This window comes from Telopea speciosissima, chromosome 5 (genome assembly GCF_018873765.1).
Source record: "Telopea speciosissima isolate NSW1024214 ecotype Mountain lineage chromosome 5, Tspe_v1, whole genome shotgun sequence".
Classification (NCBI taxonomy): Eukaryota; Viridiplantae; Streptophyta; class Magnoliopsida; order Proteales; family Proteaceae; genus Telopea; species Telopea speciosissima.
This window is the reverse complement of record NC_057920.1, coordinates 60,161,680-60,184,108: the sequence shown is the minus strand read 5'-3', so window position 1 is coordinate 60,184,108 and position 22,429 is coordinate 60,161,680. Positions and strand designations below refer to the sequence as shown.

The 22,429-nt window shown below is 40.3% G+C and overlaps 1 protein-coding gene across 1 annotated transcript; it reads left to right on the top strand.

Annotated features, from left to right (window-relative positions):
- The first annotated feature begins 1,235 nt into the window (after positions 1–1,235).
- On the top strand, positions 1,236–20,892 carry LOC122662483 (GEM-like protein 1). Its single transcript, XM_043858128.1, has 5 exons — positions 1,236–1,246; positions 2,779–3,149; positions 3,336–3,437; positions 11,525–11,796; positions 20,402–20,892. Exons 2-5 carry the CDS (start codon positions 2,789–2,791, stop codon positions 20,588–20,590), a joined length of 924 nt encoding a protein of 307 aa, XP_043714063.1. The 5' UTR covers positions 1,236–1,246; positions 2,779–2,788; the 3' UTR covers positions 20,591–20,892.
- The last annotated feature ends 1,537 nt before the right edge of the window (positions 20,893–22,429 follow it).

Sequence of the window (22,429 nt, the reverse complement as noted above, 5' to 3'; positions counted from 1 at the left end):
TCGTGCCAAAAGAAAGGACCCAAAAAGTGCCAAAAAGATCTGCGCCAACATGCCCACGCCAGCCGGCACGCTGCCGCACCGAGAGGAGCTCCGGTGAATGGTGACCGGGCCACAAGATCTGTACGGCAAGAGGGGTAACGGAGCAGGCCATTTCCATGACGACACCAACGCCAGAATTGGTGTAACCTGCAAAGCCAGAACCTAAAAAAGAAAAAGGAGGTGGTGGAACTCCGCACCACCCAAATAAAAAAGAAAAACCTTCCATACCAAACACCTTGGCATTGCTCACAGCTAGCATTGCCGATACTTCCAACAGCTGCAGGGACTGAAACTCCATCAGCATCAGCCACGTCCCCCTGCCTATGAGGCTTCCGCCATCCTTATCGTACAGGTCAAGAGCCCACCCGAAACCATTGGCAGAGATGAGGACTAAGACTCCGACGCCGCCCCGGTGGAAGTTGAAGAGCACCCTGATGATGCGAGAAGGAGAAGGAGAGCTTGTATTATCTATGCACTTGGGCTCAGCATCATTCCAAGGGAACCAGATGCAGAGGAAGATTCCAACGTTGGTCGGCAGGGCAAGCTTCTGGCATTCCTTGTCTAGATTGAAGAGAGCGGTTGTCGGAGGGTAGTGGTGCTCAAGAGACAGGTTGCGTTTGGACCTGAGCTGGCCATTGGAGTCGTCGTCGACATCGTCGTTGGCTTCGACGTCTTCTTCGCTGGGGGATCCGTTGAGCATGGTGAGAAAACGGAACACGCACTAAGGCGGAGAGCTAAACACGCACTATGGCGGAGGACGAAACACGCACTGCGGCGGAGAACTAACAAGCATGGCGGCAGAAAAATAAAATCACGCACCCTGCGGCGGACAATAGGAGAAGAGAAAAGAAAAACCTAACCCTGCTTAAAGTGCCATTTGAAACCCTTGTGCGAAAACAGCAGAAAGAAACTCCATCGCTCTCAATAGAAGTAGCGGCCGCAAAACGATTCAGCATCAGAGGCAGCGAGAGCACAAAATCCGCAATAGGTAATCAAGACAATTACTCTGAGAGATTCTGTGTGGCTTCTTTGATGTCTCTTCTTCTTCATCTTCTGCGTTCAGGTCTTCAAACAGAGGAGACACAGAGAAAGATTAAATCGTTGATGTCTCTTATCTTAAACATCATGGTTGAGGACCCCCAACATCGACTCTGCGTTACCTCTTTGATGTCTCTTTTGCTTCGGCTTCTTCGTTCAGGTCTTCTTCGTCTTTTGTGGCATTCAGATTTTTTACCGATATTTGAGATTCTTCCCTTAACTCCATCAAATAAGGGATGTGGGGGGTGTATTGAATAATTTCTAGTTGAATTTAAAAACTTAAATTCAAGGATTTTTATTTTTATTTTTTTGTAAATTTTCGTGTAGATTGAAGGAAGCATAAAGAGCTAGGGAAACTACTGTACCGGTTATGCAAAACTGAGACTCCAAAATCTTAGGGTGATTATTACTTCCTTTATTAGTTGAAGGTCTGAAACTCTCTTACTTTTTTGATACCCATCCCGGTACAATTTTGAGTGTGAGTGAAGGGAAACTCCCTCCATATTGAATGCAAAAATTTAGAGTCAGATTTGTAAAATTTCTCTTAATATAATCTAAGGTGCAACTTGTTGTCACCAAAGCGATGAATTAAGAAGTTGTAAACTTCTTTTAAGTGCCCTTATCTTATTCCAAATAGTTATTTCATGTAATACTTATTACATAGGTAGAAAGTGATTTTCAAAAAGTTGAAAATTATTTAATGTAATATTTATGTGAAATTGTAGGATTTACCCTCATTGGGGAAAAAATGTGTTATCTTAAAAGGGCGAAGGAGGGCTCTTATGTTCCAAGGGAGCAAAATAGCTTTGTTGACTCCTTAGCAACGAGGACTCTGACGATTTAGCCCAATTCCCTTCCATGGATTGTGGATTTGTGCTCTTCTAGATCTATCTGTAATACACCTTAATCTTAATAAAGATTTTCATACTCTTACCAAAAAATATATATATATCTTAAAAGGGCGAAAAAGTAAGATTACAACTATTTATAGTTCCCTCCTTTTGGTTATAAGAAGACTTTCCTTATAATCTAACATGATCCATTAATCCAAAACTAATACTATTTTTTATTCAATGAGCCTCGACCGTGGGCTCACTAGATGGCTTGGGCCGCTACAGTGTGGCAAACGGCCCATAGACCATGGTCAATGCTCATCATCAAAAGCTCAGGAAGTACGATTGACGTAGTAAGAAAGTCGGCTGCAGGTTATTAGCCTTTTGTACCAGTTGGATTGGGATCTTAAGGGTATTTACGTCAATATACTGACAGTTAGAAAACCGATAGCACCGGTACCACCGTATTTCATTTGTTTGAAATCATTTCGCATTTCGATAGCGTCCGCAAATGACGCGCGTCGCACTCGCATCGACAAAAAACGAGGCGTTAGTTAAGCGAGGAGAAAAAGGCGACCAGTGTGTGAACGAAGCAGTTTTCAGTTTCTCCATTTCACGCGCTTCGCCCGAACCACCCACGTTTTGCTCTCTTTTATAGTCTCTTACCTCCCTTTGAAGTTTCAACTGTCAAATCAAACGACCACAGAAATACAGATTTCAAAAAAATTTCCACAATCAGAATCCTTCTTTCCTTACTTCGATTCCTCTCCATAATCCTTCGCAGGGAAGAAATCAAAGCCACAAAGAAGACAACACAGAGAGAAAGAGAGAGAGAGATCAGTAATCTTCCTGAGATTCGATCAAAAAGGTAATCTTAGATGGATCACCAGCAACAGCTAGGTAATCAAACCGACACGAAGAAGACAGAGGGTGAGCATCCGTCAACTTACGCCCCATACCCGAAACTCGAACCGGAAGACATCGCTCCTCCTCCGCCTCCACCTTCTGGAGCCGCTGCTGCTACTAATAAGGAGAATTGGGGTACCTTTGTGATGGGAACTCAATCGCAAGGCGATCGTTCGACGCCGAATAAGCCGCAGAAACAGGTGAGTTGGAGCTCCGATTTGGAGAAGGAAGACCCGTATGACTCCATCCAAAACCGTGCCACTACGATGCCTTCTGAATCCAATCCTTACATCTCTTCTTCGCCTGCACCGTCGGCATCAACATCCATCAAGGGTAAGCAGCTCTCGAATTAGGGGTTCTTTTCAAAATCATTTCTTTCTGAATCTTTCTATCCATTCCTCTCTACATGAGATGTTATTTCTGTGGGTCTTTTTTTGTTTAATTTAGCGAATGGTGAATTGGATGAAATTCGTTGAAGATTATTTTCTGTATTGTTTAAATATGTTCATTTCTGATCAGATAAGGTGGATGCGGTTCGCGATGTTCTTGGGAGGTGGGGAAAGAAAGTGGGAGAAGCCACCAAGGGTGCGGAGGATCTGACTAGAAACATGTGGCAACACTGTAAGTTTCTCTATATCAAAGGGTTTTTCTATTGGTGCCTTCCTTCTGTACGTGTGAGGCGTTTTATGACGGGACCTGTTTGTTAATCTCGAAATTGATCAAAGCTTTTAGTAGATTTGATTATGCTTAGATGGATGTGAATTTTTGTTGTGTGGATATATGGAGGAAGTTGTCATTGACTGTAATTATTCCAACAAGTATGCCTCCATATTTACAGTTCTCAATGATCAGACCTGCTTGTGGTTGAGAAAGAAATATTTTTGGTGGCATTGGCAATGGAACATACTGAATGAGTTTTCACCACTTCTGAGACTGCTTGAAGATATTTATTTATACATCTTGCCCTTCTCTCTTTTAGCTCAACTAGGTCTTTCTCAACTAATCAGGGCCGAATATGCGAATCCTATTTTGCCATTCCACTCTTACATTCATGTTTGCTGTAACTATAATTGAAAACCTAGATTTGAGTGATGCAATGAAGCAAAGACACATCAGTCTGTTGGAATGGATCTCATTTCTTGGATGATTCTTAGCCATGTGTTGCCACATTTCTTGAGTTTGATGTTAGAATAGATGTTCCTGATACTTATTTTGTCATGTCTGTGAGCAGAATTTGGTGCAAAGCGGAAAATTACCCAAAAGGTAGTTTCTGGAGTAAATGCTGATATAGCCTGCTTTTATCTTAGGAATCTCATTATCTAAACCTTCTACCAATTCATTGGTGTGTATGAAATCATCATGATATGGTTGCTAGGGTTCTGGATAGTGACCTTATCGGGACACTGCTAATTGAATAATCACTACTATAGAGTTCTTCAAAGAAAAATAAAATGCATCTGTTACTTCTTGATATCAAGTCTATATACAACTGCTTGTGCCACTTCTTTCTGTTGAGCTCCTAATAGCTCTTGTAACCCTTTGGTACAATTTCTTTATACGGCTTCTCTGGAACAATCAAGGGTATCAGACTAATAGTTTTAGGGTGTAACTAAACCATCAAGCAGGTATAGCACCCCCCTTTTTTTCTGTTAGCCAGTATAGCACCTTAAAGCCTTGCTGAAGAGGTCAATCATACCCAGTTCAGGTTTCCTCCTCATCCTGCCTTCCTTAATTTGCACCTGGTTGTGCCTAACTTAATTTGAAGCATAGTTATCAAGGCGGCAAGGCGACCTTGGCGTTGGAGAGGGTACAAAAGCAAGGATACACCAACAAGGCAGGAAGGTGCTCGCCTAGGCGACCTTGTTGGTGTCAAGGTGCCCAAGGCGACCAAGGAACTTGGACGCCCTGATAACCATGATTTGAAGTCTACCATAGTATATGCAATGCTCTTATGGTTGTCAATAGTTTTCTCTCAAGAACTGTTAAAGTTGCCAAAAATTGGTTGATGTCTAGATGAATCAACAAGCGACTATATTGTGGTTATAAATGAAGGTGGTGTGATTAGCACAGCCAAGATTTAGGATTTTCTAAGGCTGAACTGCAAAGAAAGATGCTGGAAGATTGGCTAAAATTGATTAGGGTTGAGTTGGGTCTTAGGCCAGATTTGGTCTGAGTTCTATTTCAATTTCGGATTGATTTCATGAAATAGTCAACAAATAGATTTTTGGTCAAGAAATTGAAATTGTTTTGGTTGCAACAATCTGAAAATTTTCAAGAATAAGAAATCCATTTGGTAGTTCAATTTCTGAAAATATATTCTCTATATTTCTTTGGAGGGCGGGCCTTGGTGCAACAGTAAGGTTGCTCCATTGTGACCAAGTGGTCACGAGTTCAAGTCTGGCAACAGCCTCTCTGCAAAAGCAGGGATAAGGCTGCGTACATTATGACCCTCCCCAGACCCCGCAGTGTTATGAGTTTATAAAGGTACTTCAGGAACTAGTTTGTTGTCCAGTTACCTTTATTGTAATTTTCCATTTTTACCTTTTACCTCCCTAGGGAGGTGTATGCAATTCCTTTCTTATTATTAGTGAAGTAATATAGGTGGAGAGAATTCTCCAACGCACAACTGTTGAAGTATATCGAGTCTATGGGAGAAGAGGATATCTCAATTCTCGAGATTCCTCTCTCCTCCTCATGTGTCTCTCCTAGTTTGAGTATGTGTCTTAGATTCCTAGTTCTAGTTTGAGTTGCTACTTCTAGTCCTAGTCCTAATTCTTATTTTATTTCTCTTTTCCTATTGTAACTAGGAATTCCTTTGCTTATTGTATCACTTTATTATATATAAAAACTATGTGAGAGAGGCAGTAATATTCGACAGTTCTCTTCTCTTCCTCTCTTCTTCTCATCTTCTCGGTTCTGATTTCCTTTAAGTGTGCTTTGCTACATGGTATCAGAGCACAACCATTAAGTTGTTTGTGATCTGCGATACTGGTTTGAGAGTCTCCTAACAATTATTCTTCTTCAAAGGGTGCAGCACCTTATGCTGCATATTCTGAGAATTAAACCCTAGATGAAGTTTTCAAGTGAAAACTAGGGTTCTACTGCTACTACACACCTGAAGTCAAGGATCGAGTGGAGATTCTCATATTGCACCTGCTTGAAGTTCTTCTACTGCTTGCAATTCCACAGTGAAGGTTATTACCTGTTTTTTTTTCTCTCCAAACAATCCACCACATCTGGTTTTCTTCTTCAGGTTTTGTTTCAAACCCTATCCCTGCCGATAGGATCATTGCTACAACTTTTGGGTTTTCAAACCCTACTTTGCCGATTGGTTATTGCTAATATTTTTGGGTTTCTTTAAACCCTTATTCTGCTGGTTCCTGTTCCTTCTGCTACCTTGGGTTTACAAACCCTATCTCTGCCGATTGGTTCCTGCTACTCTTCTCAGGTTTTCAAACCCTAATCAGGTTCTAAGTGAGAGCCAATTGTGATATAATTACTGCTACTGCTGATTGGATTATTGCTGTTACTAGTGTCTTTGGGTTTCTCGGTTAACCCTAACTAGGTTCTATTCAAAGAGCCAACCGATTTGCTGCTGCTATTACTACTTGGGCAGTTGGGCTTGATAAACTACCCGTATGGCTGATCCTAAACCACCAACGGACAATGTCCGAGTTCAGATTTTATTAAACTCTCTGGAGTTTCAGATTATTTATTATGGGCCCAGGTAGTACAAGCTTACATACTTGCCAAGGGCAAACTGAAATACATTACAGATGATCCTCCTGATCTTGATAAAAAAAGTTTAATACTGTAAGAAATTGAGTCCGGTCTTTTAACAAATAAACTCAAGTGGATCGAGAGTAATCGTCCACAAAACTAACAAAATAAGAAAATCCTAACCTATTAAGGACTCGACACAGACCCCAAATATCAGAATGAACTAAAGAAAACAATGAAGAACTTCTAGGTAAAGTACGGGTAGGAAAAGAGGTACGGTGATGTTTGCCCAGTTCGCAAGCTTCACATTCAAGATGAGATGTGAACTTGCAACTAGGAACTAGTAGTTGGAGTTTAGGTAGAGATGGGTGACCAAGGTGTAGATGCCATTGCAAGGGCAAATTGAAATACATACCGACCGTACCCTCCACCACTGCTCCTATACCGGTCTCCACTATTTCGCCACATGTACCTGATCCACCCCATGTTTTTTATGTTCCGGCCTTGCCTATTACTATAGCGGACACCGATCAACTCGACACTCAATCTGACTCTGATGCTGAAGGCTCCATCGACTTACGCATTGTTGTTCATAAAGGCACTCGTTCTTGTACTCACAAACCCCATAAATCCTTAACTGTTTATCCTATTGAGCATTATGTTTCCATTTCTCACCTCCCTTCCCATTTTCAACCCCTTGCTTCTGCTTTATCTACTAACTTTATATTGCACACCCACCGTGAGACATTCTCTCACCCAGGTTGGAGGCTGCCATGGATATTGAGATGGATGTTTTATTATCTCGGAATACTTGGACTCTGGTTTTAATACTTGTTGGGAAGGATCTTGTTAAGTGTCGATGGGTTTATACTATCAAATACAATCCGGATGGTTCTGTTGAGCGGTTGAAGGCTCGCTTAGTTGCCAAAGGCTACTCAAACATATGGTGTGGATTACTTTGAGACTTTCTCTCACATTGCTCGTCTGAACTCTGTTCGCATCCTTATTTCTCTGGCTGTTAACTTTGATTGGCCCTTATATCAAATGGATATAAAAAATGCCTTTCCCTTATATCAAATGGATATAAAAAATGCCTTTCTCTATGGTGATCTTCAAGAGGAGGTTTATATGGAGCAACTTTCAGGGTATGTTGCTCAAGGGGAGTTTACCAAGGTTTGCAAGCTTCGTAAGGCAATTTATGGGTTGACACAATCTCCAAGAGCATGGTTTGATAAGTTCAGCTCTATTGTCACTCAGGTTGAATTCTCACAGTGTTATTCTAATCATTCCGTTTTTGTTCGTCATCAAAATTCAAAGGTAGTGGTGATGGTAGTCTATGTGGATGACATTATTATATCTGGGAATGATGCTTCTGGTATTGCCCAAGTTAAAGCATATCTTCATCAGCATTTTCAGATGAAAGACTTAGGTGTTCTCAAATATTTTCTTGGTAGTGAGGTTTTGCAAACAAGAAAAATGTTAGCTTATCTTAAAGGAAATATGTCCTTGACCTTTTGACTGACACTGGAATGCTTGCTTCCAAACTAGCAGATACTCCCATGGATCCTCATAAAAAACTTGGATCTAGTGAGAGTGAGAATTTTTCAGATGTTCATCGATATAGAAGATTAGTTGGCAAACTTAATTATCTTACAATCACTCGCCCCTATATATCCTTTGTTGTTGGAGTTATTAGTCAATTTATGCAGTGTCTAAAGAAAATTCATTGGGATGTTGTTTGCCGTGTGTTACGATATCTGAAGAGTGCTCTTGGTAAAGGCCTTATTTATCGACCTAATTGGAATGCTTATTTGGTTGGGTTTTCTGATGCTGATGGTGATAGAGGTTCTACTACTGGTTATTATACCTTTGTGGTTGGAAATTTAGTCATCTGGAAAAGCAAGAAACAAACCACCGTTGCTCGATCAAGTGCTGAAGCAAAATATCAAACGATGGCACATACTACAGCTGAATTGATGTGGGTAACTTACTCCAAGAATTAGTTTTTCCCATCAATCAGCCTATGCAAATGTTTTGTGATAATCAAGCCACTATCTATATTGCAAGTAACCTTGTATTTCATGAGAGGACCAAGCACATTGAGATTGATTGTCACTTTGTTTGGGATGTTGTTATGAAGAAGTTGGTCGTTACTCAATTTGTCTCTACTACCAATCAATTTGGTGATATGTTTACAAAGGTGTTGTTTGGACCTGCTTTTCGTCGAAGTTGTTCCAAGCTGGGTCTAGGTGATTTGTACGCTCCAGCTTAAGGGGGGAGTGTTGAAGTATATCGAGTCCAGGGGAGAAGAGGATATCTCGATTCTCGAGATTCCTCTCTCCTCCTCATGCCGCTCCTAGTTTGAGTCTGTGTCTTAGATTCCTAGTTCTAGTTTGAGTTGCTACTTCTAGTCCTAGTCCTAATTCTTATTTTATTTCTCTTTTCCCATGCTTATTGTAACACTTTATTATAAATACTTACAAGGTGACAAAGGCTGTAATATTTGGCAGTTCTCTTCTCTTCCTCTCTTCTTCTCATCTTCTCGGTTCTGGTTTTCTTTAAGTGTGCTTTGCACAACATTGCACCTTCTTCTTCTTCTCCTCCTCCTCCTCCTCCTCCAACCTTATACTGTCATCTTTCTCCTTGTTCTCCTACATTCTTTAACTTCCAACTTGGCATCAGAGCGTTCTCTGGTTCTGGTTTGAGAGTCGTCCTACAAGCCCTCCGCCTCCTTTCCCTCTCTTTGGAACCCTAGGTTACAAAGGGATTCCAAGGAAGGGGCTGAACACTTTGACGAAATCATGCCATATTTCTTGAGGAGGCTATGGAAGGCACCAAGATAGGTCTTCCCGTAAGACTTGGCTGGTTGAAGCTCAAATTAAAGGACAGCCCAGAATATTGTTCCGTGAATGAAACTGAAATAGAAATCATACAAAACCAGGCCTTAAAACTATAAGAGAATAGGGTATACTAAGTATTAAGCATTGTTATGGGACTGTGAACAGTAACTTCAAAAAGAAGAACAACAACAGAGTATAGAAAAGCATAATAGGAATTGATAAAAAGGTGGAGGGAGCACAGAGAAGATACCTCTCAGGCTTAGCTTTAACTCATAATCTGTCAGTTTCCTAAGAAACCCCAAAATTTACATTGAATCTCGTATGGCTAGAAGGCAGGGTGACAGTAGATCGAGTGGGCATTGGCTTGCCCCATCTTTTGGCTGAGAGACTAGTCCATCGCCATCGGAGTTCAATGCATCACATTAGTTCACTGGGGTGGGGGGATCATATATCTTCTTCATCCATTCCTAGTTTTGAGTACTACTCCCACTCATAGGGACGTACTGGATCGTCTTTTGTGGACGGTATCTTCTCCTACCCAACCCACCAGCAGTACATGCTGCCAACGACATCATATCACAGTGGCTCTGTGGGTAGTTCTTCACAGTTTGGTGACCCATATCCTAGGATAGGTTATCTTCAGTACATAGTTATTAAGGCGTCGCCTAGGCGTCCAGGCTCCTTGGGCGCCTTGCTGCCTTGTTAGTGTCACCTTGATTTTAGACCCTCTACATTGCCATGGTCGCCATGCCTCCTTGGTAACTATGCTTCAAACTGTCGATGAGGCAATCTACATGGCAGCTGTGGAGGACTATACTCGTTTCTTCTCTCAGAATATGACGTGACTTTCATTTGTCCTACAATCTGAGACCAATGCACGTCGGCTCCATCGGACCATGAGTGGGATCGATCCTGGACGGCGCAATTATTATTATTAGTAGACACTTGTATTAGGAAAGTGTATTGATATCCAACTTATGTACTTAATTCTATGACTCATTGACTCTATGTTTGCATGATTTACTTGTTTATCTGGCCTATTATGTCTTCTAGTACTTAGAAAATATGCAAGTATACATTAGGATTCGACCTTATACTACCAATCAAGGGTGCAAATCCAAAACACCATTTTGGGTGACTATTTTTGCAATATGAACATTTACATATGTTTATATAGCCTAAAACAAGGTTTTGATGAAGTATCAGGCCTTAATATAGCATAAAACCCACCGAAATGGCCAACCGAAACTTCGCGCAAAAAAGGACAAGATTTTGGCGAAATCTCGGTAATTTTGGTCAGGCCAAAATGAAAAGAGACAAGATTTTAAACTATGGTTGCAGTAGTGAAGTAATTATTGCTGTGTGGCCAAAGTCTTTGCTCTCAAGACCCATTTGCATGTTCTGGAGCATGTGTAAGGAAAGAAACAGGAGTATATTTTTTAAGATTAAGAGTAAACATATTCCTACTTTATGCTATGGATGCTATGTGTGGTTGTTTTCCAGGTAAATACCAAATTCACATCTTGATCAAGGGCAGACATAATATGTTATCTAATCAACTAAGAAAAGGGTTTCTCCTTTAATCTCTAGTACTCTTTTCTTAGGTCTGCAATCAGACCTAATGCATCTGATTCCTTTTGCTGCATATCTCTGGACTTCTTCCACATAACTGGGCCGAAGATTTAACAAAGTCATTGTGATGACATTTTTTGCATGCTTCCAGTACCAAGTACTAGCATTTATTTTAGGTTTTTCGTGCATCTTCAGCACTTGTTTCATGTGGTCTTGGTGGAGTGTGGATTGTCATAAAAATCATAAACATGTGGCTTTTTCTGCAGGGTTGATATTCTTTGCTTTTGTTGATAAGCATACTGAAAATCTAGCATGTGTTGAGTCTTAAATCTCAGTGTTAAATGTGCCTGCTCAAGCCTCCTAGTACCTTGGTTTTGCAGTTCCTTTCAAGCTGAATCCATTGTTTTCTGGAGAGCTGTGTTCTATTTATTTCCATGCTTTTTCTAAGAGTATTTTAAATTTGCTATATAAAGTATTTGATAAATTTCATGTACTCTTCTTCTTCATTTATTGATCTTACCATCTCTTATTAAACCTTCCTCCTTGATTAATTTGAGAGCTTTCTTTTTCAATCAGTGAAAACAGCACCTAGTGTTGCGGATGCTGCCATGGGAAGGATTGCTCAGGGAACTAAAGTTTTAGCAGAAGGTGGTTATGAGAAGATCTTCAGACAGACCTTTGAGACTGCTCCTGAGGAGCAACTTAAAAGGTCTTATGCGTGCTACTTATCAACATCAGCTGGTCCAGTTATGGGAATTTTGTATCTCTCCACTGCAAAGCTTGCATTTTGCAGTGACAGTCCTCTTTCATACAAAAATGTTGACCAAACTGAGTGGAGCTATTATAAGGTACTCTGGTTTCATGCATGGGAATTTTTAACTTGTACTCAAAAAGATAAACTTGGAGAAGAATAGCAATTGATTTTTTTTCTTTTTCCGTACTGAGCTTTTATCACCTTTGGGAATACTCTGAGCCGCACTACTATTAGGAATTGCTTTGAAATTTCATCGTGATCTATGGCTTGATATGGATCAATTTTGCCTCAAAATTTAGTATTGTTTAGAAGAGTTTATCTTGTCTGTGATGATTTATTGAGTTAAATTCTATCCTTTATGAAGTGCCTTAAGCTTGTATACTATAATACATGTAGGCATGTTGTAGTTTATTTTCCATTTAATATGCATTTCCTAGTGTTGCTCTATGAGGAGAGATCTAAGTGATTTTAGAGAGATTAGGTAAATGAATTAGCTTTCCAAGTAACAGATGTTATTTTAGGTGTCGATATTATTTGTAATAATTGTGTTCTAAAATCATCAGAAAGTAGCTTCAGTGGTCAAATATACATATGGAAATCATAAGAACTCTAGGGCAAATCAATATGTGGGAAATACTTAATGATGCAGCATAAGTTACATTTGAAAGCATCACATCTCTAGCTTGCGTGGTGCAGGTTTCATGTCTGTTCTGCACTAAATTGAAGCTTTCTCTGTGCGGAAGTCGAAATATTTTTCTATGGACAACTTAAATCTATTAATTATACTTAAGTAATCTTATGGGAACTATTTTAATTCTGTACTCTTATTGCAAATTATTTTTTATCCCATTGCATTACTTTCAAAACCTGCAGACACTTGCAATCTGTTCAGTGGAAACTTACTCAAGAAGCGGTGATAAAGTTTTGTACTACTTTAGCATCATGATGATTACAGATTACACCTATTCCATCAGAAATGATGAAATACTAGTTTGATGATTCACTGTTTTGTTTGTAAGATGAATATTCTATTTAATGTAACCTAAATAGGATACTGCTGTTGAGGAGCTGCTACTTTACACCGAAAGATAGAAGTGCTCCCCCCAGCATAGTTGTCATGGCGTGTAGCCATGGCAACGCCATGGCGTCCTGGCGCTGGAGAGGGCTGCATGGCGACCTACGCCATGGCGACCCTCTTTGATTTCTTCTTCCCGACTCTCTTTCCCTCTTCGATTTCTTCTTCCTGTCTTCGATTTCTTCTTCCCTCTTCGATTTCTTCTTTCCCTCTTCAATTTCTTCGATTTCTTCTTATTTCTTCTTCGAATATTCTATTTAATGTAACCTCATCTATTAGGATATTGCTGTTGAGGTGCTTCTACTCAAGATATTGCTGTTGAGACCAAAAAGATAAAATTTAATGGAAAGTTAGGTCCGTCCTTATAATAGTTTAGGCTGTGCTGTGCCGGCTGGTTATTTTTTGGCTTGGGCTGGCCTGTCTTATAGTGCAAACCTAATGGGGGGGCGGGGGTTGGGTTGGCTAGAAAGTACATGATATGAGGCATAAAAAGCAGATTCAATCATTTGACCTTCATCTTATTTTCCCTTAAGTATTTTTTTTTGCCCTGAAATTAGACTAGAGTAAGGAGTAGGGATGTGTGTTTGGGGTTGGGTAAATGGCAAGTTTGAACTATGGGGCAATGCTTGGGATACAAAGATATTTGGAGTGCAATGTTAGGCTTCATGTGGACAATATAAATGGTGTTGTAAAGTAAAAATATTTTAAGGGGAAAAAAAAAAGCGAATAGCATAACCGGACATAGTAACATTTTAGACAGGAATAGCATCTCCCCAGTGCTGCCTTTGCTGGAATGCTGTTGAGGACACGGACCATCTCTTCTTTGGTTGCCCCCTCTCTCTTTCCATTTGGCAAGGTATCCTCAACAAATGCTGGCCCCCGTATGCGGAGAATTCTTCCTTTTGAAAGAGAGTGGATTTGGGTTGATATGACTTGTGCTGGTTCTTCAATCTGTGATACTGTGGGGAAACTTGCCTTTTGTGCTGTCATCAATCACATCTGGATGGAACGTAACATCAGGAAGTGGACCTCTAACTCTCCGTCTCTTCGCCAGATTTGGGATGCCATTTCTTTTGATATTAAAGCATAGCTCTCTGCTGTCCAATTTTTTTGTTCTGATACCCCAAAGAACAGGCATATTGTTGTGTCCTGGGGCCTTCCCATTTCCTCTCTCCAGCCCCCTACCTCCTCTTCTTGAGGTCCGGCTGTTTGTGTATTTGTGTGTTTGTTTTTCCTTCCCCCTTTCCGGGATCTTTTGTAGTCCCCTTTCTTCTTGGTAATGAATTCTTTATTCACCCAAAAGAAAAACATTTTAGACAGTAGTTGAAAAGTGAAGTATGTCCTTGGCCATACTATCTAAGGAATCTATTGAAAACCTTAATTACTATATTTAGTAGTTAGTTTGAGTTAGTTACACAATTGTTCTTATATTAGCTAGAACATTAAATCTGTTTGTAACCAACTTGGTTACAACTTACAAGTTACAACCATTGTTGTAAGTTGTAACCTTACTTATTTGCCCATTCCACACCACTTACCTACTTTATAGATAGGGTTAGTTTTTGTCATTTCACATGGAGGCTTGGGACAACTCCAGTCAGTTCTTTTTGGGTTGCACAAGAGAGATGATCATTTGTCTCCTTAATGGCTGCTTTGGCCGGTCGCAATCTCTCTCTTTCTCTCTCTGATAGCTATGTGTGTCATTCAACTAGGGAGAAAGAGGATTCATAGCTAAAGGCTTCTATCAACTTCCTTCTTTGCCATCTTTCTCTGATCATGGAGGAAAAGAGGGACAGCTGACAAATCCCCCTTGCTCAGGAGTCACTCTGGGACATCCTCTCCGTCCATTACTGCAACTCCTTCTTTCAATAGGTTTTCCATCATCATCATCTCTCTGTCCACTCTGTGATGCAGGTTTATCACCAAATTGGGCCTCTTTCCCTAGAAATAAGTCTAGGGTTGGGTTATGGACATGTTGGGCCTTTGATCCCATGGGTTAGCCTAAAATATGGGTACATAAGTTACATACGGGATTAGTCCTATACTTAGTTTATTTTCATGTTTTAGTGTTTTAAATTGAACCGGTTGAACCACTTGTCCAATTTAAGGGATTTTAGAATATTCTCTTAGGATAGAATCTTTTTAACTTAAGTCATATTTTACGGTCCACACTCCACACCTCTACACGAATTTTAGAGGGAGTTTTTGTTTTTAGACTCAGTTTGGGATTTATTATTCCTAGGCTGCATAGGAATTTTGGCCTTTGGCCATTATAAATAAAGGCAAACCATTGGGGTCCTCTTTACCTCACTATTTATGAAATCTCTCTCTTGCAAGCTGCTGCAACTGTTCTTCTACTGAAGATATGCTTTGTGTATGATCAAAGCAAGGTGGGATTGGTGTGTGATCCAATCGACACCTTGTGGTGTGAAGCCTGGGTGGTTCGTTGGTGGGACTGGAGTCTGATCCAATCGACTTTGCAGTGTGAAGCCCGAGTGGTTTTCTTCAAGTTCCAAGATCCAATTTTTATTCAGGTTACTGCCATTACAAGCTTCTGCCGAGTAGTCCCTGCTACTGCAAATAAGTGTGACAGCATCCCCATCCCCCTACTTCTGCTAAACCCTCTACAGCCCAACCCTAATTTTTCCCCTTTTATTTTCTTCAATTTCCCTAAACCTAATTCCCTCACATCCATAACCCACCATCAGAATTCAACCAAATTTGGACCACATCATCCTCACAACACCCCTTCCACTCGACCTTAGTTTCTGCCCCATCCCATCATCAAAACTCTTAATTTCCCTCATCTCCATTAAATCCCCAAAACCCTAAAATTCTACCTAGACAAATCCAACCATCAAAAGTCTTCCATACTTTGGCCGAGTGCTCATCTCCACCCTTGGAGAACTCGATCCAAACCCCCTTCCTTAATTCCCACTATAAACCCTAGAATCCTCCACTTCCATCTTTTCAAAAACCCGAAACCCAAAACCCTAATTTGCTGCCAGCTGAATCCTTACACTTCCACTCACCAATCCATCACTGGTCCAATACTGTTAGACTCCCTTGCACCTGCCTATTATAACCATACCCTCAAACCCTAACCCTAACCCTAATTTTGACCTAATTCCATATTTTACCCCAATCGGACTGCCTGTTCACAGCAGATCCTGAAGCTTTGGCTCCTAATTGGTCTCCTTGCCACCTAGGACTATATTACTTTGTGTGTGTGTGTGTGTGTGTGCATGTGCGCTTGTAGGCATGTGGTAGGAGACTGGTAACACTTGGTTATGTTACCATCTGTTAGTTTTGTGTCTGTAATGTAGTCCCAGATAGACAAGAGATCTACTAGGAGCCAAGTAACTAGGACCTTCCAAGCTGCTGGATTGATGGGGCCAAATTTGAGGCTTTAGGTTAAAACTAGGGTTAGGTTTAGGATAATGGGGGTGAGTCTTATATGGTAAATCTAGGAAGGTTTAGGGGAAGCTAACAGTGAAGGTTTGGGTGATGTCTGAGTGAAATTTTGAAAATTAGAAAATTAGGGTTTTGGATTTTAGGTTTTGGGGAAGAAGAATGTGAAGAGTTTTAGGGTTTAGAGGTGGAGTTTAGGCTAGGGATTTGGATCGAGTGGTAATGGCAGTGAGAAGAGGGTTTGGTTATAATATGGATGGGTTTGGATGGCTGGATGGGTCTAGACAGATTTTTAGGGTTTTGGGTTTTAACGAAGATGAGGGAGATTAGGATTTAGGTGTTAGGATGGGACTGGAATTGCGATCGAGTAGAGGGGATGGCCTAATGGAGATGTGGTGTGAATTTAGGAAGATTCTAATGGTGAGATTGTACTGGACAGATTATAGATGAATTAGGGTTAGATGGATCGAAGGGGAATAGGTAGTGCTTAGGTTGGAGGATTAGAAGAAGAAGGTAGAATGCTGTAAACAGTAAAGTACTTACTGCAGTTGCAGGTCTTCAATGGCAATAGCTTTGAAGAACAAAAGAGAGCCTCCCGACCTACAAGATGCAAGGAGTCGATTGGAGATCCACCAATCCCTTCACCTTGATAGAGTCCACAAGGCAACAATCACTAGGGAGAAGGCAGCAGCAACAAAGGCAGCAAAGCAGAATACAGAATTTGAAAACTTGAATGGTGGGGGAGCCTTCCCACGATTTATTATTTATAACTGGTGGCCAATAGCCTTACACCTACTCAGCTCAGGAATTGGAATCCTAGAGCTGATTCCTATTACAAAAACAAATCCTACCCTCTTTAGAAATTGTGGAGGGGGGATAACTTAAATTAAAAACTAATACTTAAAAGATTCCCTAGGAAAATCCCCTGACAACCAATAAGATTAATCCCTTATCAACCAATAGGAATAGCCACTTAAATTCGACCATGGTCTGAACCGGTTCAATTTAAGTTTACAAAATTAGACTAAGTATGGAAAATTGTAAAATAAAACTAAGGCTCCAACAATCGGCCCTACTCCTAGGGCTATATCTTCTTCTTGCGGGTGCTTGGGCCTGCATCAGTTTATCTTTCAGTCCTTTCTTCTTTAAGGAAAACTGAGAAATGAATAAAGAAGTTTAGCTGCTATGTAGAGAAGAGGAAGTTATCTGTTTCATGCATTTGTGGAAGAATGAGGAATCCATGAGACGAGACTTGCATGTGAGATGCGGTTTTGTCCATTGGGTTGGAGTCTTGGAGATAGTAGTGGTTTCTTTCATGATACTCACAATTCATCAGTATGAGGAGAAAAAACTGAGACCTACTATTTTTGGTACTTGTGGAGATTTGAGAAATATGGCTTATGACTATATGGTCACAGCCCCTCTTTATTTATAATAAACTGGAAAACATTCCAGAATAGGTACAAGGACAGAAAAACCCCTAGGACAAAACTACCCTTGATCCCATATTAGAACACTCCCCCTCAAGTTGGTTCATAAATATCAAACATGCCCAACTTGCTGACTATAGAACTAAAACTTTTACTACTAATTCCCTTGGTGAGAATATTATCTAATTGCTCAATAGATTGAACAATAGGGACACAAATAACTCCTTGTTTCAGCTTCTCCTTGATGAAGTGACGATCAATCTCGACATGCTTGGTTCGATCGTGTTGAACAGGATTATGTGCAATGTGTATTACTGATTTGCTGTCGCAATAGAGGTGCATGGGCAGCTCAACATGAACGCATAAATCCCGAAGGAGTTCCTAAAGCCAAAGGAGTTCACATATACTATGGGCCATAACCCGGAACTCTACTTTTGCACTGGATCGAGCAACTACAGCATGCTCCGCCAAGCAACCAAGGTACCTACTTACCTCCAACAAAGGTGCAATAACCTGAGGTGGATCTCCAGTCATCCGGACATCCTGCCTAGTATGCATGTGTAAAAGCCTCAACTCGCAAATGATCATGAGGAGAGAAGGGAATACCTTTTCCTGGAGAAAACTTCAAATACCTCGAGATTCTATATGCTACCTCTAGATGGGTTGAGTGAGGATCATGCATATACTGGCTAACTACAGTCACTGCAAAGGCTATATCTGGCTGTGTGTGTGAAATATATATTACGCGTCCCACCAACCTTTGGTACCTACCCTTTTCCACTGGCTCTCCATCCTATTCTTTAGATGAGTGTTAGGCTTTAATGGAGTATCAGCAGGCTTACACCCCAGCATCCCTGTGTCAGACAAAAGGTTAAGCGTATACTTCCATTGAGGAAGGAAGATACCTCGAGCAGAATGGCAACCTCGATCCCAAGAAAATATCGCAGGTTTCCCAGGTCCTTAATTTCAAACTGTGTCTCCAAGTAGATCTTCAGTTTGGTTATTTCATCAGCATCACTCTCAGTAGGCTCTTTCCTCTTACTTTCATTTTATTTTATTTTTTATTTTTTATTTTTTCACATTCTTTTCCCTTCTCTTCTTTCACCTTTGTTTGATTAGACCGTAAATTTACCAACTTTGCTTTGTTTGGATCCATGTAGCCGACCCCATTAAGTTGGGATAAGGCTGAGTTTGTTGTTGTATTATATAGGAATTGATGCACTTGTTTGAAAATTGACCAAGATGATTCAGTCATGTCCAACAGTAACAAAGGGCTGAAATGGTTAGTAGGAGTAATATCCCTTCAAGTTAAGAAGGCATTAGAAGGACAAAAAGGTCAGAAATACTTGGATCAAAATTCTGATAGAAGGCATAGAGTGCTTATACTGTAATGGAAGAAATGGATTAAAGTGGTTGGGAGTAGTCTTATTTGAGTGTTGATTGCCTTTATATAATCATCACACAACCAGGTTGAGTCTGGACTACTAACTAAACTAATTCTGAAATAGCTCTTCTCATGCTACTTGATTTGCAGATTCTGTTTTTATGATACCTCTCCCAAATCATAAAATTCAGAAGATCCATTTGTTAGATCTCTATTGGAAAACATGCTCCAGTGCATCTATTCCTAGATTGGCACTCTCAGGGGGATGGTTCATGGTTGTATTATTGGGTTTAGCACCAGTGTCCCCACCCTTCTCCAGGTCTTAGACCTGTCTTGCGTAATGCATCAGATTGTTAACATGAACAAAAGGAATTGTGTTTACTCTGATATCGATTGACAACTTGGTAGATATGGATGCATTAGTAATTTAGTTTCTAACTTTAGGCTGCTATACTCACATTTTATTTTGAATCAAATTTGCCTTCCTCAATTTGGAAGCTTAAAGCTAAACCCTTGCTTGATGATACATGTCTTTCTCTCTCTAGCTTTCGACAAAAAATGACGGGGAATTTGGCTGAAATGTCCTGGATAGATATGATTGTAGTCAGTACTACCGCTATCATTAACAATCAACATCATCACCTTCCAGGAGAAAATGAGTAAAATATAGCTAACCTTACAGGGCTTATAGTATGGCTTCAGGGAGAAACAGTCTGTTTCAGATCTCATATATTCTTATAGAGCTGGCAATGGGTTGGGGCAAATCCAGGCCTGCTCAATTTCAACCTTACCCAATTGCTGATGAGGCTTAACATGCTGAAGGAACTGGAAAAGAAGCAATTGTCTTACTTTCCAGTGAGAAAAATCTCCATCCCAAAACGGACATTGTCAGATAAGTTGTGCCAAAAATCAACTTTCAAAAAGCAAATTTTGAAGATTTCATACTCAAGAGGTTGAATTGAAGGGACCTTGGATTTTATGGGGCCCAATGTGATTATTTTATAAGAGGACATGAAGTATACAGTGAAGAAAACCTAGGGTTAGGTGCAGCCATGTAAAAGCCTGTTATTCTATTTGATTATACAATCCATCTGAGAAATATGCCACTTAATAAGACTACAAACTATTCAATGGGATTCTTAGACTCTTTGATTATATTTCTCAAATTTTTCTATTAAAACCCATGAATCTATAACTTTGTCCATTAACATAAGAGGATGCAGATTTCAGTTCATTATCCTCTGAAAGGCTGAAATATAAGATGATACAGGGCAGTGTCCTGATTTCATTGCATTATTTACATTACTTCTCTTCACTTCTTCCTTAAAAATCATTAATTGTATACATTTAAGCGTTTCCTGCAAAGTCACTAACAAGATATGCTTCTTTTCGTTAATAGGTTGTTATCCCATTGCATCAGCTTAAAGCAGTTAATCCTTCAGCAAGCAAAGTCAATGCAGCTGAGAAATACATCCAAGTTGTCTCTGTTGATAACCACGAATTTTGGTTCATGGGCTTTGTAAACTATGATGGTGCTGTTATCAATCTACTAGACACCTTGCATGGCAGCAACTTACAATCTGTGTGATAGTAGCTGTGTACTCTTGGGATATGTTTCAGTTGCTGCTGCGATGTTGACTGAATAATGATATGTTTGGTGCTGGATACTCAACGTATGTGGCGATGAGAAAGTAAGATACTGCTGTTGTATGCCCCATCTATTTTGAGTATTGTGTCTGATTCTCCTGTATTGTACCTTAGCATCTGTAGTTTTTTTTGTGATACAATTTGGGAATAGATAGAAATTGTTAATGGGTATATCGATTTTCATCATACATGTTGTAATTGCTCAAATTACTTTTTTCACAAGTAAGTGATGAAGTTCTTTGATATTATTGGGTTTATCATCTCAAGCCTAAACAATTTAGAGAATATGGCTTTACAGTTTACAACATGCAGTCTTACATGCATCACCAAACTAGCCTGTGAAATTTCTACACGGACTGTTGCAAAGAGCAAAGCAGATGTTGAACACCGATGAGTAGGATCTGTTTAGGTGGGTCCTGTGGAATGTGGGCTCACTGTGTTCTTATGATCATGTTATTTGCAATTCATCCTTCAATGCATAATTTAAAAAAGGGAAAAAGATATCTATCTAGTTGATGGTGTTTCCTATGCCCTCTCACAGGGCACCGTGAAATGACGCCTCTGCCCCCTGGGTAGATACCCGGACGTGCTCCCCCATTGGCCCAGACACTTGTGTAGAGACCATGCGACCAAGTAGAGATCTCTTGCCCTAAAAAATCTCTCAAAGGATCTCGTGCTCCCAGATGAGGCTGTGTTATAGGTCTGTGTTTGGTATGCATTCTAGGTCGATTCCGCATTCTCAACGATAAAAGAAATAATTTTAAAACTGAACTGATCCCTCCCCCTCTCCCCAGAAAAAAATAAAATTGTCTTATTTTGTTCGTTGCTTTTCTAGTTTTGTGAGGTTTTCTCCTCAATACTGGTATATATTGTTTTTTTTTTGGGGGGGGGGGGGGGGGGAGCAAAACTCTTCTTGGTTCAACCCCTGGTGCCGTCTTTATAAGGTACGGTTTGGATGGTTATGGAGTTATTACATCTCACTACATTGGTATTAGGAAACACAAAAATGGAGAATGACAAATTTGAGGTGCAAATTGGACAAGGCCCCCCATCCTGTTTTTCAACTGGCTAGGCTGGAATGTCCTGACGTGGACTTGGTTAAGGTTGATAAATTCCAAGCCAAGCTGGGTGAGGGTTTAAACCTTGGGTTCGGCCCAGCATAGGCCTAAGTACATGTTTTATATGATTTTGTACTTGATTAATTTCGCTACTTGGTCATGTAACCTCTGCACCAGCGTGGGGGCTAATGAGAGTGCGTGTTGGGGCATCTGGTTTGGATGGGATTTTTTATTTCACTGGAGGCTGAAAGTCATTTTGCGCACTCTTGTGTTTGGGCATAGGAACCACGTGACCAAGTAGCTTTCTTTTTCCTTTTAATATTGAACAAGCATTCTCTTTGGGGGAGCATGGCCCTTGCACACATGGGGCCAATGAGAGTGCGTAGGTTGGCATAATGGGGGACAGAATTTTTGTCTTTCATGGGGGTGCGGCGATCATTTCGCCCCCATTGTGTCTGGGCGCGGGCGGTATACTCTCACATAGAGAACTTTTCTCCATAAATAATGTATGTAAATTTTTTATTTTTTTAAATGTGTAGGGTATCTACATGTCCTTGAAACCATTGCATCGGTAATGACTATATAATAATGAACCTGGTTTTCATATACTGACGTTTGACAAAATAATCTCTTTAATAAGCAAAGTTAGATCTGCCACATGACCTGTTAGATGGATTTGAAATTTTGTGGATATGTAGACATCAAGTGATGTAGTTCAAAAT